Here is an 18,933-nt window from a genome sequence, read left to right as displayed (position 1 = left end):
CTCCCAGGTCCTTCTCTACCAGGCAGCTTTCCAACCACTCTTCTCCCAGCCTGTAGCGCTGCTTGGGGTTGTTACGCCCCAGATGCAGGTCCCGGCACTTGGCCTTGTTGAACTTCATGCAGTTGACCTCAGCCCATCGGTCCAGCCTATCCAGATCCTCCTGCAGAGCCTTCCTTCCCTCGAGCAGATCGACACACGCACCTAACTTGGTGTCATCTGCAAACGTACTGAGGGTGCACTCGATCCCCTCATCCAGGTCATCGATAAAGATATTAAAGAGGACTGGCCCCAGCACTGAGCCCTGGGGGACTCCACTAGTGACCGGCCTCCAACTGGATTTGGCTCCATTTACCACAACTCTTTGGGCCCGGCCATCCAGCCAGTTTCTAACCCAGCAAAGCATACGCCAGTCCAAGCCACGAGCAGCCAGTTTCTTGAGGAGAATGTTGTGGGAAACGGTGTCAAAAGCCTTACTGAAGTCAAGGTAGACCACATCCACAGCCTTCCCCTCATCCACCAAGCGCGTCGCTTGGTCATGGAAGGAGATCAGTTTTGTCAAGCAGGACCTACTTTCATAAACCCATGCTGACTGGGCCTGATCGCCTGGTTGCCCTGCAAATGCCGCGTGATGACATTCAAGATAATCTGCTCCATGAGCTTCCCTGGCACTGAGGTCAAACTAACAGGCCTATAGTTCCCCAGGTCTACCCTCCGGCCCTTCTTGTAGATGGGCGTCACATTTGCTAGCCGCCAGTCGACTGGGACCTCCCCTGATAGCCAGGACTGCCGATAAATAATGGAAAGCGGCTTGGCCAGCTCTTCCGCCAGTTCGCTCAGTACCCTCGGGTGGATCCCATCTGGCCCCATCGACTTGCATACATCCAAGTGTTGTAGCAGGTCGCCAACCATTTCCTCATGGATAGTGAGGGCCACATCCTGCTCCCCATCCCCTTCCACCAGCTCAGGGTACCAGGTATCCGTAGAACAACCAGTCTTGCCGCTAAAGACTGAGGCAAAGAAAGCATTGAGCACCTCAGCCTTTTCCTCATCTTTTGTAACTAAGTTTCCCCCTACATCCAGTAAAGGATGGAGATTCTCCTTAGTCCTCCTTTTTGTGTTCATGTATTTGTAAAATCGTTTTTTGTTATCTTTAATGGCAGTAGCCAGATTGAGCTCCAGATGAGCTTTGGCCTTTCTAATTTTGTCCCTGCACAGCCTCGCAACATCCTTATAGTTCTCCTGAGTAGCCCCCCCTCTTTTCCAAAGATTATAAACCCTCCTTTTTCTCCTAAGCTCGAGCCACAACTCTCTGCTCAGCCAGGCCGGTCTAGTTCCGCGTCAGCTCGTCTTTGGGCACGTGAGGACAGATCGCTCCTGAGCCATTAAGATTTCCTTCTTGAGGAGTGCCCAGCCTTCCTGGACTCCTTTGCCCTTCAGAACCTCCTCCCAAGGGACTCTGCCAACCAGTGTCCTGAACAGCTCAAAGTATGCCTTCCGGAAGTCCAAGACAGCGGTTTTACTGGTCCCCGTCCTGACTTCACCAAGAATAGAGAACTCTACCATTTCGTGGTCACTCTGCCCAAGACAGCTTCTAACCACCACATCTCCCACCAGTCCTTCTCTGTTTGTGAACAGAAGGTCTAGCGGGGCACCTCCCCTGGTAGGCTCTCTAACCAGCTGCATCAGGAAGCTATCTTCCACGCTCTCCAGAAACCTCCTAGACTGCTTTCTCTGGGCTGTGTTGTGTTTCCAGGATATGTCTGGGAAGTTGAGGTCCCCCACGAGAACAAGCGCTGACGATTTCGCGGCTTTTGCCAGCTGCCTGTAGAACTCCTCATCCATCTCCTCATCCTGGTTTGGCGGGGTCTATAACAGACCCCCACCAGGATGCTTGCCTTGTTGGCCTTCCCGCTGATCCTAACCCATAGGGACTCAACCTTATCATTCCCAGCCTCAAGTTCCTCAACATCTAAACACTCTCTAATATAGAGAGCCACACCACCACCCCTTCTGTGCTGTCTGTCCCTTCTGAAGAGCCTATAGCCAGACATTGCAGCACTCCAGTCATGAGTGGTCCCACCACGTTTCCGTGATGGCAACCAAGTCATAGCCTTCCCGCTGCACGATGGCTTCCAGCTCCTCCTGTTTGTTGCCCATGCTGCGTGCATTCGTGTAGATGCACTTCAGTCGGGCCATTGCCTTCTTCCCCGGCTTTGCCATTGTTCCCCCCGGCACAGCTCCAACAGGCCTTCTTTCAGCCCCGTCCCCCTTCTTTCCTAGTTTAAAGCCCTCTCAACGAGCCCTGCCAGCTCCTGGGCTAGGATCCGTTTTCCCCTTAGAGATAGGGACCCGTCTGCGGCCATCAGGCCGAGTGCCGAGTAAAGCGCCCCATGGTCAAAAAACCCAAAATTTCTGTGTTGGCACCAGCCTCTGAGCCACATGTTAATCAGGTGGGCTTTCCGTGTCCTCTCGGTACCCCTCCCTGCTACTGCAGGGATAGATGAAAACACCACCTGCACTCCCGCTCCAGCCACTAACCGTCCCAGTCCCCTAAAGTCCCATTTGATAGCCTTCAGGCTTCTCTCATCAATATCATCACTGCCAGCCTGGACTATCAAAAGAGGGTAGTAGTCAGAGGGGCGAACCAGGTTGGGAAGCTTCCTGGCAATATCCCTGACCCTGGCCCCGGGGAGGCAGCAGGCTTCCCTACGGGTAGGGTCAGGTCGACAAACAGGGCCCTCTGTTCCCCTGAGAAGGGAGTCGCCTACTACGATCACCCTTCTGTCTTTCTTGGTGGAGGCAGTCTTGAGGCGTGGCGTCGGCTTCCTCGCCCTAGGCATCCTCCTGGGTAGACTTTCTACCTCATCCTCACCCACCGGTCTCTCAATCTCCAGGGCCTCAAATCTGTTGCGTAAGGGCACCTGGGAAGGTGGGGCCGGTAGGGGGGGGCGTTGCCTGTGAGGTCGAGCAGGGACCTGTCTCCATCCCTCCTCAACTTCTAGGTCGCCTCCCTCTGCCCGACAGTGACAGGCAGGGGGTCCATCCCCATTTGGGGTGTCTCACCCCGGTACCTCTCCTTCAGGCCCTGCAGGGAGTCACTCCACCAGTCTATCTCCCGCTCACACTCCCTAATAGCCCTCAACCTCTCCACCTCCTCTTTGAGTTCTGCCACCAGGCGGACCAGGTCATCCACCTGCTCGCACCTCACACACACGGCGCCTTTGCCTCCCTCAGATGGCAGAAACAGGCTCAGGCAGTCCCTGCACCCAGAGACCTGAACTGCCGCATTGTTGAGCAGGCAGTCAGTCTGGGTGGCTACAGACTTTCTAGAGAAAGTGCTCTGCCTGGTGAAGACCATCGCAGCCCGGCTAGCAGTCGACAGCCGTTATAAGATGTTGTTCTTATGGGCGGGGGGAAACTGCCCTCTCCGCCCTCCCTGCTTGCCCTGCCTGCGCGCACTGCCGCGCCAACTGCCGCGCCACGCCCTGTTTGCCCGCCCTGTTCGCCGCGCTCCCTAGGGGCTGCTTTTGAACGGCCGGGGAGGGGGCGCTGCTGGCTCCGCCTACGCCTCGTCAGCCTCCCTCGCGGGGGCTGCGGGGTCCTGGCGCCTAGCTCGAGCGGCCTCGATGTCGGAAAAAAAGCCCTAGCTGTCCCGATCCCCCGCTCCGCTGCAGAACGCGTCTGCCCCGGAGCCGATTGCCTCGGCAAGTTCAAATTCACACCTCTCATATAGCCTAATATTGAGAGGGTTGAAAATGAGGATTTTTTAAAGGTTGTATTACTGCCATGTATCCTTATGGAAATGAGGCAACAGTTGTTCACTGCAGGAAGAGAATTAAGCATGTGGTTTAGACAGAAATAGAAAAAAAAAATAGAGGGAAAAAAACAAAACAAAACAAACAAACAAAAACAAACCAAAAACAAACAAGCAGCCTAATTGTGGGAGGTGTACAAGCACCTTAACTTCCCAAGACAACTGAGGTCTTGGCATTACCTAAGAAATGCCAATTATGTTGGAAAATTTGACTTCAACTTATTACCAGTAATTTGATACAGATATACCACACGCAGTGTTAAATCTTGAATTCTGTTAAACTATTGTGTTCTGTACTGAGTACAATGTATTTAGCTTTTCTGCTATACCAATTGTCTTTCATGCATCAAATACGCTACAGTATTAATAGAAGTCATCTGTGTTCCTCAAAAGGAAGAAATGACAATCAAAGTAGAAAGGGACCAAGACAGCAAAGAAAGGTCAGGAATCTTGGAATAGGTTCTGTGAGGGCAGTATAGTGGAGGAAAGACTGAAGGGAAATCCAGTAGTCCTTTGAACAGAAACCTGCCATTTTTCTGTCCTTATGGTGATAGATGTTTACTTCTTATGGGAGTGTGAATGATTCTACAGCTATTAACTGAGTATGAAACATCAGAATAGTCATGCATTTTCTCCATGTTTAGGCACATCTTATACTCCAGCTGAAGAAAAGCTTCTGAAAATCCTTGGAGACAATCAGTCCAACTGCTGGTAGGAGTAATTGTCTTTTGGTAGTATGATATTTTTTTCCTCTGCCTTTAGGAGGAGTCTTCTGCCTTCAGCATTCCTCTTCCCTAAAACAAAGATCTTGGAACACAGTCATGTACAAATATCAACATTTTTTCCCTTGTCATCATCCCTTAAAATTAGATTAATTATTCTGGACTTGTATGAATTGTCACTTCTGTGTCTGTGTTTTTGCCTTTCTGTTTTCAAGCTGCTATTTTCACTTATTGCTGTTTTATAATTTTTAATGCTTCTGGAATGAGTCACCTTTTCTACTTCCCATCCCAGTGTTTGATTACTGATCTGACTGATGTGAGATAATTACGATTTACAGAGGAAGTGGAAATGATTACAACACCATCAGAAGAGTTCCGTATCTCAGAAAATGTTGCAGTGCAAAATATTTCAGAGAACTAAATACTCTTTTAAAACATACTGACTTTCAATTGCCTGGTGGTTAAGAAATGCAATCCAAGTACTCTAATGAACAGTAATGAAAGAAGATAATGAGAATTTTCAGTGATTTTTCAAGAATTTTCCTTAGCTTCTGTTATGCTGGACTATAGAATTTGAGATTTTTTCTTTGAACAAGTCAAGGTTGAAGGTTCACAAATTCAATGACAAAGCCATATTCCTAGATTTCCAGGTGTGAAGTTCAGTGGACTGGGCATGAACAGAAAGTGGTTATATTACTTCTCACACTGCTCCATCTTTAATTTCTTTGTTTCCATTTGTGCTTTTAGGACTTACATCATGCTGTGCAGGCAATCAGATATATAATGAAATTCTCCTTGATGACGTGCTTGCTTTTTCACTTTTCTTTTAAAGTCAAATACTAAGTAGCAATATTTTGAATCTGTCACTTGTCTTTGTTACTGAAATTGGTGTAATCTGTGCTGGTTATGTTTCCTTAGTGTTTCATATGAATATTATTGCTGTTCTATCATTAAGTTTAGTTACTATAGAAGCTCAGATATTGCAGAAACTGAAATAACCACACTTCATTTAATTATTGTGAGTTAATGAATTCGTTCATTTTCATGGTGATTTCAAGTTATTCAGTCTGGCACGTACAGATCTATTACTGTCCAAACACCAGAAATGATTTTAAGTTTAAGATACCAAACTACATAATAACCCAAAGCAGCATATTCTTTCTGTAGTTTTGTTTTGATCCAAAACAAGAGATCACTTGAAAAATTCAGCTTCAGATGCTCAAAACTGGGATTTGAGCACTCTTATGAAGTCATAACATCACTTTCTTGCCTAATAGAATTCCTTCTACTGAAAAAAAAAACTTACCAAAACCAAAAACAATCTCACTAGTTAACTGTGTATGGTTTTTATTGTTTAAAAAAATCCTGTGTATGGGCTCCAAGGGGCTGAATCTCTGGCTGGGATATTATCTACAAAACAAGTTATTAAACTGAAAATTGAAAATCATGGTTTACAACTTTCCTACTGTTTAATGTAGCACCCTAGGGGTGTTCAAACAGTTATCTCTTTGAATTGTTGGTGTTTCAAAAAACACTTTATGAAATGTTATGTTGCTGTCTTTTTTTTGCGTTGTTGGAACAGGGCATTACAGAAAAATGATGAAGCACTTAAGATGAGTCATGCCTATACACTCACTTCTAAAAATTGGTTTGTCAGTCTCTTAATGGAAATTGGACATTTTTGGTTTCTCAGGCTGTATACTACATTTATCATGAATGTTGCACTGGTTTGATGAAAGCATCTGATGCTTGCTGCAATCTGCCATTCCTCCTTTATAATTTTTAGGGATGTGACAACAGACTTTTTCAAACATCATTACATCTAGCTTCAATTAGTATGAATTGAATTTACACTATTATTTGCAAGGACCTTGTTTTTTGAATCCTTTAATGGCAGTCATCTTATGTGTTCAATAGGTCTCTCAGCATATAACTACTATCTGGAGAAGAGTTGATTTATTTCACAATAATATAGTCTGAAAATATTAGCCACCTTTGAATAGTGTGTTGCTAGCCAAAACAAGTAGAAAATGGTGTCAATTGCTTCATCCTTTGAATAAGTGCAGTAGTTTCTTTCCAAGCAAGTAAAATTTACATTAAAAGTAAAAAAAAACATCTGTAGTAGAAGTAAATGAATACGTAAGTGCATAATTTAGCAATGGCTGATACCTAATTATTAAGGGTCTCGCAGACCCAATACTCTTCTAAAGAGCAAGCTGCTTAAAACAATTCCCCTTTTCCTTTAGATAGTGCTGTGGAAGATTAATTGAATTTCATAATTACCAAATAATTGGAAACCAGTGTTCTGGTTTACATTGGGCAATTAGCAATGGCATCAAATTCAACAAAAGAAAGTGCTGGGTGCTGCACCTGGGGCACAATAATGCCAAACCCAGATACAGACTGGGAGACAGGTGACTGGAGAGCAGTTCTGCAGAAAGGGATCTAGGGGTGCTGGTAGACTGTAGGATCAACATGAGTCAGCAGCATGCCCTGGCAGCTAGGAGGGCAAACAGCATTTTGGGGTGCATTAAACCGCACAGCCAGCTGGTCAGAAAAGGTGATTATCCTGCTACTACCCACGTTAACAATTCAGAGATGTTGATGACTGAAAAGGATCAAGGATGCCTTGAATTTACATGAGTTTTCCGGTGTTATCAAGATCACCTTGATTCTTTTGCAAGTATTATAGCTGTATCTCATTTTGAGAAATAATTGCTGGAAGGTCTCTTTTGACTAATAGAAAGTAGCTTTTTCTTTGATAACTTTTCCTGATGGAAGAATTATGAATTGGTCCTTTGTATGAGATCTACTTAGTGCTATGATGCAGATGTCATAATTTGACTTTGATCTTAAGTTAGCTTTTTCACTGAAGTAACTGAACAATGTTCTACTGAGAGACTCTTTTGAGATCTTACCTGGTGCTTTGAAGGTGCTTCAGGGAGTCAGCTGACTAAGCCCATGCAAAAGATGATTTGATTCAGATACCTTGATAGTTTGAAATCTCAATTATATATTCAAGTAGGAATACATCTAGCAGAACTAAAAAAGAGGCTAGAAGTATTTGCAGTAGAAATACCTCTTCCTCCAAAGGTTAGGCCTCTGTTTAACTTCTGCAATGAATAATCCCCTTGAGGTGGAAGGGCTGAAGCGTAAGAATATTACTCCAACTTTGCCATATGTGGATGGTCGCTATAACAGTCATCAGCAGTGGAAATATTATGTACCTGTTGTGTTTTCATTGTCTTCCCAAAGAAATCAAAAATAGACAAGAGAAGGGGGACTGATTTTTATTTCCATCTATCAAGCTATCCACATGAGCTTATGGTAATCTCCTGCATCACCCAAACTGCTGTAGCAACTTGAAAAGCATCTTGAATATTAGTAGCTTGAAGGAAATGTTGCATTTCCAAAATATCTCCCAAAGGAGGTTCCTGTCAAGAGTAGTTTCATTTGCAATTGAAAATGATGATTAAAGTTTGTGAAAGATTAAAGTGCATAATTAAAAAGCAATAAAGTTACCTGTCAAACAGAATCTTGCTAGTGGTAAACAGCTTTTTGTTACCATTGTGCTGAAGTATGGTCTCTGAAGCAACATTAGTGAAATTCACCTGCTGAGGTTGGTGGAGCTGCATCCTGTCACAGCAGATCTGAATTTAACTTCAAACGTCCTTGTATATGATAGTTAATAAAATATGAATATATTCCTCCCTAGAATACAACTGGTTAAAAACTGTATTTGTTTATTATATAAAGGTGTAACCATAGAAGTAGAACTATTAAAATTGTTGATAGATTAATATAAACGTCCCGCTCTGTTCTCTTGAATAAAACAGATTCTGTAGTTCAGAAAACTCTTGCCAAAGTGTTTGCCCTTCAAAGTAAGAAGAAATTTTATGGCATCTAAACTTATCTCAAAGGAAACTTTTTCCCCAGGAAATTCTACAGAATCAGAACTTCTAAGATAAATAACTTGTAAATTATATTTAGCTTTCATCTGACCCACAGTTTATAGAGTCCAGAATTGCAATCCAGTGGAGTAAGATGTGTTGCTGAGTATACTTAGTAAAGGCATTTTTAGTGAAAATGTCTAGAGCGTATTCTTAAAGCATGTTAATTTATGTATGTAAATTATGACTAGGGAACTACACTCATGAGACATAAGTACTGGTGCTCTCCCATAGCTCCAAAGGACTGAAAGGGATAATTGAATAGACTTGAAAATTAATTATTTTGGTTTGAATGATCTAAGTAAATTTGGTTATTGAAACAACACTCAGAAAACTAAAAGTTCTTTCAGAAAAGATTGGAAAAATAAAATGAAAGATCTCAGAAACGCTTTTCCCTGAGACATGAAGCATATGTTTTACCCAGTTAGTTTTTTTCCATTTTTAAGCTTTTTGTTAGTCTTTCAAAGCTCTTCGAGGTTGTGCTAGGGTTTTTATTTTCCCCTCTTAAGAAAACAAGGGATCAGACTGTCTTCTGTACCCCTTTCAAGATTAAATTCACTCCATTGAACTCCACAGCTGGATGATTCAGCCATAGTTGCTTCCTACAAGTTATGGGGCTGAGTAGTAGCTTGCTCTGAACCAGCCATCGACTATTACCTTTAGCAAACTCAGCAAGAGGTTGAGACATAAGGTCAAAATCCGTAGCAGTCTATTTGCTCCACTGCTTATAGACAATTTTTTTTTTTTTTTACAGTAGAAGCAGCTGCTCAGTTGGTGATCATTTCTCCCAGAGAATTCATCAGAAAAATGTCACAGACTTCAGCGAGGGTTGGCCGGAGCCCTGGCAGCCAAACTAGGAACAATGCCTACATTGCGCAGAACAGAATGTAGCCATTCATATTTGCATGAAGCTTGTGGATTCCTACTGTGGAAGTGCCTGTGAAAATGACTATGCATTTAGTTCTCAAATTAATATTGGCCGATCAAATTGTGTTTAAGACTGAGTGCATTTTTAAGCATTTGCTCTGCTAAAGGCTCTGTTCTAGACTTTGAGGTTTGAAAGTCTATCTAGAATAGTTGCAGTTCATCCATGTCACTAATCAAGGTTCTATTTTTCAGCTCCTATGGATGTATTGTCCTCTGTCTGCTGGTTAGAATTTGTGGTCCAAAATGATACTGCCTTTGTATTTACAAAGGGGAAGGAAGTATTCTTGCAAGAGTTGAAAACGGTGATTAAAATATTTTCTTGTTCTTTTAAGGAGGAGCTGAGGATCTGTTCTGTTAATCATGTGATATCTATAAGAATGACATTGACAAGGTAAGAGAGAGTAAATAGTGGGCTGGTACAGACACCTTGTGAGAACACCTACCCAAAGTAGCTGTCCGTTCTTACTACATTCCACGTTCAGGACAGAGTAGATACATAGTGTCCCGGCTTCAGATTCCTCTGAATCTCTCAGTGTTTGACTGAAAAATATACCTCTGCCAAATAAAAACACACATTTCAGAGTAATTTAGACACTTTTGCCTCTTTTTACTCTGTTACATTATCTGAGACTAATTAAAAGCATGTCTTTACTAGTGTAATCTTTAAAAATGAACTTACTTACATAAGAAGGCAGTATTGAAAAATGCCAACTATAGTTTTGGAAGTAAATGTTTCCTCGATGGGACTGTTCTGTTTCGAAATCACATTACACTTCACCCATATTGTGTCTCTCTTCAGCTATTTAGATAAAATGTTCTTCCATCAGATCATTTCTCTTCGTCCTTGTAAGGAAACCTTTCTTCTGTCATATGCTTTCTCCAGACTTTTCTTGTTGGGCCAGTGCCTATGCACCTTTGGTCAAAATGTTTGTACACCTCTGTTTTCTTTTAGCTTTAATGGTCAACTGGAATAATGTTGCAGATTAGTCATTTATATTTCCAGTAAATATTAATAATATACATGGATGATGTTTAGCAATAGACTATGTGCAGACCTTTCATGTTATTAAAGCATGCTTTGATCTGCATTGGTTGTGTAATAACGTCCACTAGGGAGCTTGAGAGGGTTCTGCTGAAAAGCATATAGCAATAGGGACAGGCATGGTGAAAGTGATCATTGTCACTATCTCCTGCTGCACTGGAGAAAATGCCGGAGGGATGATGTTTTTTTGGGAACTCCCATTGCTTCTCTTGCCAGCTGGCCCCAGGGGAGACTTCTTTGTGTCTCCCCCGCCTCTGCCCCCCTCTGATGCGTGGCATCAGTTTAGGGACTGAAAATAAAACCTTATGCATGTAAACCCATCACAACATCCTTTGTGCAGCAGACATGGAATAGAAAAATGTTTTAAGGCCTAAGGAGTTTTACAAAGGAAAGTCATCCATGAGAAAATATTTGACAAAGAATATCATAATGATTTATCAGCTCAGATCCAGACACATTGTTCAAGCCTTTTGAACCAAGAATACATAGGGTCCAGAGTGTTACCCTTGGGGGCGCATGTGAGTGCCTCACCAGGAGAGCTTAACGATTTGTCGAGAGCTTCTGTGTCTCATTTCCTTTTCATAGCAATAGTTTGGCTGATGTTTTTGTGCATTATAACAGGCATGTTTTTGCAAGAATTGGAAAAGAACAAATCTGAGATTAACTTTGTTGTTATTTTTTCTAATGTGCACTGTGAAAGGATTTGTGAATAACTTTTTTTTTGTTTTATGGCTTTGTTAAAGATTTGAAAAGACAATTTACTGGAAAAAAATAAAATTACAGTAGTGAGGATAATGTGTAGTAGAATAATAAGATAATGAAATGTACATTCTATAAGGAAATAGAAAAGTTTCATTTACAGGTCTCTTTTTCTTTTTTCCAAATTAGAACTTACAGCTTTTGTAGTAGTTAAGCTAAAATTATCTTGTGTTGCATTGTCCTATCAGTTAGAAAATTATAGTGAGTTTAAATGTTCCAGAAAGTGCTTTTGTTGTATATGCAAGTGAACCTGTTTGGTTCGTTGCTGCACTTTGCAATCATTTCAACGTGTCTTTTCTCTGCACCTGCCTTGCAGTGACATCTGCTGGGAAAAGCAGGAAGCCTTTATTGTAATTGTAGCAGTGTAGAATGAAAGTTAACCTCAAATATAGCGTGCAACTATTCTTTTTCCAAACGTGTATATTGCTCTATGCTCAAATCTAGTGCTACCAATAAGATGTAGGTAATATAGGATTCAATTTTTCATTTTTTTTTACTATTTAAAAAAATAGAATTATAATTGCTACTTTCTTAGCTACAGCGGTATATATTGTTAATGTATTAAGGAATAATTACAAAATACTCATAATACCAAACTTGTAACATAAATATCTGAAGTATTATACTGATGTATATTCGAAATAAATACCTATTTTTTTCTTCTATGTGATATGTAAATCCAGTTCCTGGTACATGGTGGTACTTTTACTGTGTAAACACTGAAAAGACTTGAGAAATAGGGAAAATGTAGAGGAGAAACCACATGTTCTTTCAGAATTTCAGAGGTGGTAGAAAGAGTCTGGTGGTTAGATGAGAAACCTCAAAGTCCCTGCCTAGCTCCTTTAATATATTAACATTGGTTGAAAAACTGAACAAATCATGATGATCTGAGACACACCTAGAATAGATAGTGATATTTAAAAATCACGATATCATAAAGCAGTTCACTGCTAGATCCTTTCTAAAATATAGTTTGTTCTGAAATTTTGATTTTTTGCATTTTTGTTTATGCATGATTATCAGTTATTTTCTCACTTCTTTGTTTTGTGTTACTTGTGTTGCATTTAATTCTAGCTTGCTTACATGGGTCTTTACTTGCTACTGTTTTTTATGCTCTATATTTCTCTAAGTTTTTTTATTTTGTTTCCTTTTGCCTTGATTTCTATTTTTCTGCCTTACCATATCAGTATTTCGTACTTAGAAATGAGTATTTTTTCTGCACTGAGGAAAACTCTTAAAATACTAAGAAAACTTGATTCCAGTTCTGCAGTTTCTCTTCTGTTTCCCCCTTGATTTGGAGTTCATTTTTCTTCGTTTGCTTATCTTTGTGGGTGTTTTTAGTTTTCCTCTTTTAGTCTCTTATTTGGAGCTCATAGAAAGCAGAAAAGTAGATGACAGTTTCTCAATCGTCTGTTTTTTTATCATTATATGCATATTGTATATGAAAATGTCATGAAATTTCATGGCGATGTGCTGATTTTATATAATGGAACTTTATAATGCATTTTAAAATTGGAATCATGCTTTTTTTATGGTTGATTCCAGAAATATCCTCATTATCTTGCTTCACTACTTCTATGTGTTTAGCCCTAGTATTAGTGATTATTGTCGCAGTCAAAGATGCCACAGATGTCTCAGTACTTTTAATAATGCAGTTTTAGAAAGCTTTTGGTCATCTGAATGTGTATTACCGGAGGTGTTTCCAACTTACTGGTAAAACTTCCAACTTTGTGCTATGCTTTTAGCATCTCTCTACAATTACAGTAGCTTGATAGTGTGTGTGTATATATATATATATATATATATATTTAAATACTGCTTTCGTTTATCTAGTCAGCAAAGACTTTTCCTGCTGAGTCTTCTAACATAAGTCAAATTAAGAAAAGAGATGATATCCTAATTTTGCAGTCTAATACGTGGACATAAATACTGTATATCCAGTACAGTGTAGAGTATTCAGTACCGTATCCAACAGTTTTTTTTTTTTTTTAAGTATTCCATAAACAGTTCTCACATTGGAGTAGCAACACATTTATCACTAAAGAAGTTAAAACACAGATTTTAATACCAAAACTTGTGTATGCTACATTAAACAAAGTATTAAGTCTTTTGTAAACTTGTCTCTTCTTCATAGGCCTTCAGTCTGCTAATTGAAGCTATCGTGGTTCAATCTTTTATGCTTCATTAGTGACTTTTAACCTATATAAAACACTTTTGTCATATAAAATATAACAAAATACCAAAAGAACACAAAACCCCAAACACAGAAAAAACAGGAGGAAATTGTATGTGCATATGATGGGAGAGGGAAATAGGATTTTTTGCACAGACTTCTCACTTGAACATTAGGAAACTTGTGTAAAACCAGCATATAAATATGTATGTCCATTAAACTCAGTACCAAGGTTTTTCGGATCCTTAAAAGTACTCTGTAATGTTGTATACTCTTTTATTTTTATACTGGTGAATTACACACAAGTATTGCTGAAATATTTACCAACACAATTACATAAAGTTGGGAGTTATACCTTGCTTCCAATATTAGCCTAATTAATTTCACAGATTATTCTTGAATGGAAATCGAAATCATCTCTGGATCATTTTAATAGCTAATGTTTCAGAGTGGACTAGCAACTAGCACAGTGTTCTTAAATAAGGTATAGCTGTTTCTGACAGCCCAGCTGCTGAGTGACTGAGTTAAATAGTTAAAAATAGTTACCAATGATTAATTTTAAATATACTAGAGTATGATATGGATATAGTTAAGAATTGTGGTATTCCAATAAATAGATACGGACTGTTTTTTCCATGATTATAGTAACTAAAATATGAAATTAAGCTCTAGATTAGACGTCTTTAAAGGTTATGAAATTGATGGCAGGGAAATTAAAAGGTGGAGAAAGAAGAGAGAAGGCACTTTACTGGGAGGAATTAGACATCAGCTGCTTAGTTTTGGTTAAAAATAATAATAATAAAAAAAGTCAGCATGATCATCACCTCATAGATTCATGAGGTATGGTGTCAGGAAGAAGTATAAGAATATAAAGGTTTGGGTTTAAATCCTCAACAAATCCTTAAAGTACACAAGAAATTATTTGAACAACAATGAAAATAAGCATTTGGAACAGTAAACTATTCAGTGAAAGAAATGCCCTGTTTGGTAGTGAGGCATTGTGCAGAGATGGAGACAGGACAAGCTGAGTGGTCCCTGTCCTCAAGTAACCCGATGAAATAAAAGTGGTGCTGCAAATATTTAAAAAGAGGAAGTTTTGCAAAAGAGAATGAAGCAAATGTTTTCAATAGTGTTAAGAAGTAACATTGTGAAAATGCTTTGAACTTGACTATACAGAAGCTTGGGTTCTTAAATCTTTTTCCTTCTTTAGAGATAGAAAAATACATCTATCAGCTGATGAGAGAGGTGGATTTTATTGAATATAAACCAAGAGACAGAACTGTATGTCTGTATTACTCAGTGGCTAAGGGCAGCTGTGTGCTAGTGAGATGACTTAGCCCCATTATCAGAGCTTCACTTGAACTATTTGAAAGTTGCACATGGCTCAGAACCACAGATTGGCCGTGCCTGGGTTGTGTGATCATAACAGAGCTTTATAGGCTTTATATAAACAGGTAGCTCTCTTTGTTCCAATTTTTCAGTGTTTGAGATATTTTTATAAGTTGAGATTTCTTCTCCATTGTTTCCTCTTGAGCTCCTCTAAAAGGTGTAACAATGTGTAGCAAAACACAGCAAGACTTAAGAAAGTTGAGCACATGACGTGTGTCATAAACTAAAGCTAGTTTTAATCTTAAAATACGTAGAAGTAGTTGGTTTGCTGTGGCAGCATAGAACTCAGTAGAGCACACAAAATTGAAACCAGCAGCAGTTCTCAGTTCTCCTCACATACAGTGTAGATGCTCACAAACTCCATAAGCAACAAAATCTTGTTGTCTAACTTGCAACTTAGTTAGGAAGTTGTATTGTTCACTACAGGTATTCAACTACCCTAGCTGCCTGAACAGAGCTCCACTCTACCAGATTGCGTTGGCTCAGAGAACATGCAGATGCAATTTGGCATGAAACTAACTTAAGCTCCCACTCTTACAACTGCAATGGCTGTGGTATCAGAGTACTCTATAGTCATTAATATATTTATCTCACATTTCATAGCTCAGAGCTTAATGTGTCTAAGATGGTTATTTTAGTGCAAAATTAAATAATAAAGTACATTTATAATGCAGGCTTCCCTTAAGACCTTTTAATGTATATGATGGGGAGCCATGAGTAAGTACAAGTAACAGCATTATTTTTCATGTAGGAGTCATGAAAAATCTTTAGCATTCACGGGGGTGCTGTTAAAGTGTTGCTGAACAACTACAAGTGACAAAAGTCACAGAGAGTGTTCTTAGAAGCTTGCAGCTGCGGTGCTAGATTCTGAAAGCAATAGTGAGTAGTCTTGGTGATCTCCTGACTGCTACTGTCAAGTTTCTGGTTCAAGGCTTTGCTTAAAGTCATCTAGTAAAATGTTATTCTAATAACTGAACAAATACTACTTCCAGAATTACGTAGAATACAAGTTATTTGAGACAATATATAAAATCTTTGGGGAGCTTGAACCATTGGCATTCAAGGGAAACATTTAAATGAGAAAACAATAAATTAGAGGAAATCATGTTCTTTGTACTATTTACCTAAAGTAAGACATCTGATTTGAAAAGCTAGGTTGCTTTGCATTTCTTTAATGTGAAACAGTAATGTAAAAACATTGGCAGTAATAGATCACTTTGGGGGTAAAAACTTGTTTTAGCAAGTGGTTTCTCAAAAATAACTTTATTTTACATGTCCCAGCTTCAAAGAAAGTAATAAAGAATGTAATGGTTCTTGAATGTTGGGCTGAGAATGGTATTTTTTTAACATAAGTATTGGCCATATGTGTTTCAGAAATGGAAAGAACTTAATCTAGCCAAAGAGTTCAAAACCAAGAATGCCGGGCAAGGTTCTTCAAACTTAGATGGAGCAGTTCAGGAAAATAAGCTTATAGCTTGAATGGTACAGAATTTAGCCCTTTAATATGTAACTGGGCTGCTCGATCAACGGAAAACAATTTGTGAGAAATGTCTAGATGCTTTCTAAGTGGTAGCTGTAAACTGTAGTTCAGAAAATACTTAAAATAGGTGTATCCTTCATAGGATTTGTGCAAGGTGTGTTCCAAATATTTGGTAAATTGGGATCTTGAGTCACAGAATTATGAATGCTGAAGAAAGTATAGACAATTCATTTACAGAGGTAATTTAACATTTTTTGAGTTGGCAATTAGATGAAGGACTGCAAACAATTTATTAATCCTAACTGGAAGTACATTGAATTGGTGGAAGCTGCAGCAGGAGGAATTTTGAGGCTCATGGCAGACTTGCATACTTTAAACAATAGCTTGGAGTTGTTTGCATGTTAATTGAAATCAGATATGCTTTTTAATGAACTGAAAAATGCTAAATAATTTCATAGAATACTTCTTGATGTCTAGGGTTACATTCCGATTGAATTCCTTTTACCTCAAAGACCAGGGCTTTGTAGCATGTCAATTTCTTTAGCAAAGATGGTATATCCTCCTTAAATCTTTTGCTGGCACACACATTACCTTTGTTTGATGTTTTGGTTTTGCCATAAAATTAATAACTGGGTGAATAACAGAAAATCTGAAGAATTAATTGGTGACAAGTAAGAATACAATATTACAGTTGATCACTGCAGTTTTAACTACAAAATTATTTTACTGAAATCTAATGACACTACTGTGTTTTCATAATGTTGAGTTATGAATTTGAAACACTGACTGGTATTTCCTGTTTTACTTTTTTTAAAAAAGTTCAGAAAAAAAAATGTGCTGAGAACTACCTCTATATGAATAGATTTCAAGATATTTTAGTTTAACTGTTAGTTCTTCCCACATGACACAGTAGTACTGTGTCATTGAACTATCTTCTAACTTAATTTGGGTAAGTGAAATCATTTTCAGCATTTCTCCCTGACTCATTAAATATCTTATTAGATTTTCATATCTTTGTGTTTACATTTTAATTTACTCTATTGGCTAAAAAAGAGCTCTGGAAATTATTTGTTTTTAATACATGTTCATTCAGAGGGCTGTGCGTAAGAAAGATAGTTAAGTTCTAAGAAGCAGTAAATCTGTCTGGTACTGCTAATGTGGCCTGACTCTCAGCAGCAGTCTGGTCTGTTGTGGGAAACCTTACTTCATTTTAAGGTTTAGCCTGTTGCTGCTCACTTTCTACTCATCTTTGTGCCACACTCCGGTAATTTCTTCAGATAAGTAGGTCTGAAGTAGAAGAAATCAGCTAGAACCAGTCTCACACCTTGTTTCTGGTTTCTAAGAACCAAAAGCGGTTGTTAGTGGTTAATAGTGGATATTGACTGATACTATATCAAAGTAAGTTATGATTCTTCTGAATTAAAACTGCATGGAGTTTTACACAGATAACTGGAATTGTCTATTGCAGCTAATTCATTTACTTCATTTTTAAATACTACTTTGAAAATCCTTGCACTAAATCTAAGCTATAAGTGTGAAATCCATACAGAACACATTTTTTGATTTAAAAAAAAATCAATCATCTAGTTAACTTCCTTTTTTTTTTTTTTTTTTTTTTTTTACCCCAAGGTAGGTAGAAATGCAAGGAAGTTTTTCTAGAAAAGTAACTTTTGCAGGATAAAACTGTGTTCCACTTGCAAACAAGAGATTTGCTCCTAACCTGGCAATGAGAGGCTATCTCCTCAGAAGTAATACTATGTAGAGCAAAGAAGCTATTATCCCAAGTTATTTGTAGCTTTTTATTTATGGACCAATCCTAATCTTCATTATGGCATTTCATAACTAGAAAACCATGCAGTATAGGTACTTAACTGAGGTACTTTAGTGTGGTCTAAAGAGGGAACTTCAGAAGTTGCTCAGCAAGCCTGTTGAACTAGGTGATACCATCATTCCTTCATCAGCTGTCCTTCATTCTTAGTGATTTGTGTGTGTGTAATAATGAATGCTAGTGCTCACGTGAAGAGGTCTAGTAAATAACCAATATGACAATTAACATCAGTGTGTTTATAAATACATTTTAAATCAAGGAGATGAAAACTAGGAGGATGAGGGGCTGAAGTATGTAGTGTGAGATTCATAGTCAGAAAAGTAATTCAGATAATTTTACAAGTATAAAAATAAAACACATCCCATCTTAAAGTGGTATTTAAACCTGTGCTTAAAAATAAACTCCTACTTTTGTCTTGCTGTGTTTTAAGTGAAACAATGTACCTGAAGAGAATTCACAGAAGTCTCAAAAGTGCATTAGTGAGTAGAATTTGAAAGTGCTTTTTAGATCACCCAACTGCTGAAGCAGACTAAAATTTGGCCACTCAGTTACTTGATAGTATCTGTTGTATGGCCAAAGCAGATGGACTGCATGATGTTCTGTAAGTTTTTTTTTCTGTCCTCTCTGATGTCTTGCCCTTAATCTTGCTCCACTTGTCCACCAAATGGACCAAAGCATCAATCGGTGCAGTTAGTCATAACTAGGTGAGATAAAAATTCCTCATTTTATCTTCAGCATTTCTCTCAAGTGATTTTTTGAAAATAAACAGATAACAACAGTTCTTATTCAAATCTCTTAAAATGTCTTTGCATAGCACACAATATTAAAATCATGCTGCTATTAGTGGCA

At 39.0% G+C, this 18,933-nt stretch overlaps 1 protein-coding gene across 2 annotated transcripts in view; it reads left to right on the top strand.

Moving 5' to 3' along the window:
- Nucleotides 1-639: 639 nt before the first annotated feature.
- Nucleotides 640-18,933, top strand: part of FAM227B (family with sequence similarity 227 member B) — a 240,997-nt gene continuing 222,703 nt past the window's right edge. The window contains exons 1-2 of one of the 2 annotated variants that reach the window (XM_083850179.1): nucleotides 640-4,525; nucleotides 9,241-9,804. Coding sequence is in view for 1 of the 2 variants with exons in the window: in XM_083850167.1 (XP_083706293.1) it covers nucleotides 3,404-3,704; nucleotides 4,459-4,525 (368 nt within the window). In the remaining variant the exon portion in view is untranslated. The remainder of the gene's footprint in view (nucleotides 4,526-9,240; nucleotides 9,805-18,933) is intronic. The other variant, XM_083850167.1, reaches the window with a different exon arrangement.

Source organism: Anser anser (genome assembly GCF_964211835.1).
Source record: "Anser anser genome assembly, chromosome: 10".
Taxonomy (NCBI): Eukaryota; Metazoa; Chordata; class Aves; order Anseriformes; family Anatidae; genus Anser; species Anser anser.
The sequence above is the reverse complement of the archived record's forward strand: the minus strand, read 5'-3'. Positions and strand labels throughout refer to the sequence as shown.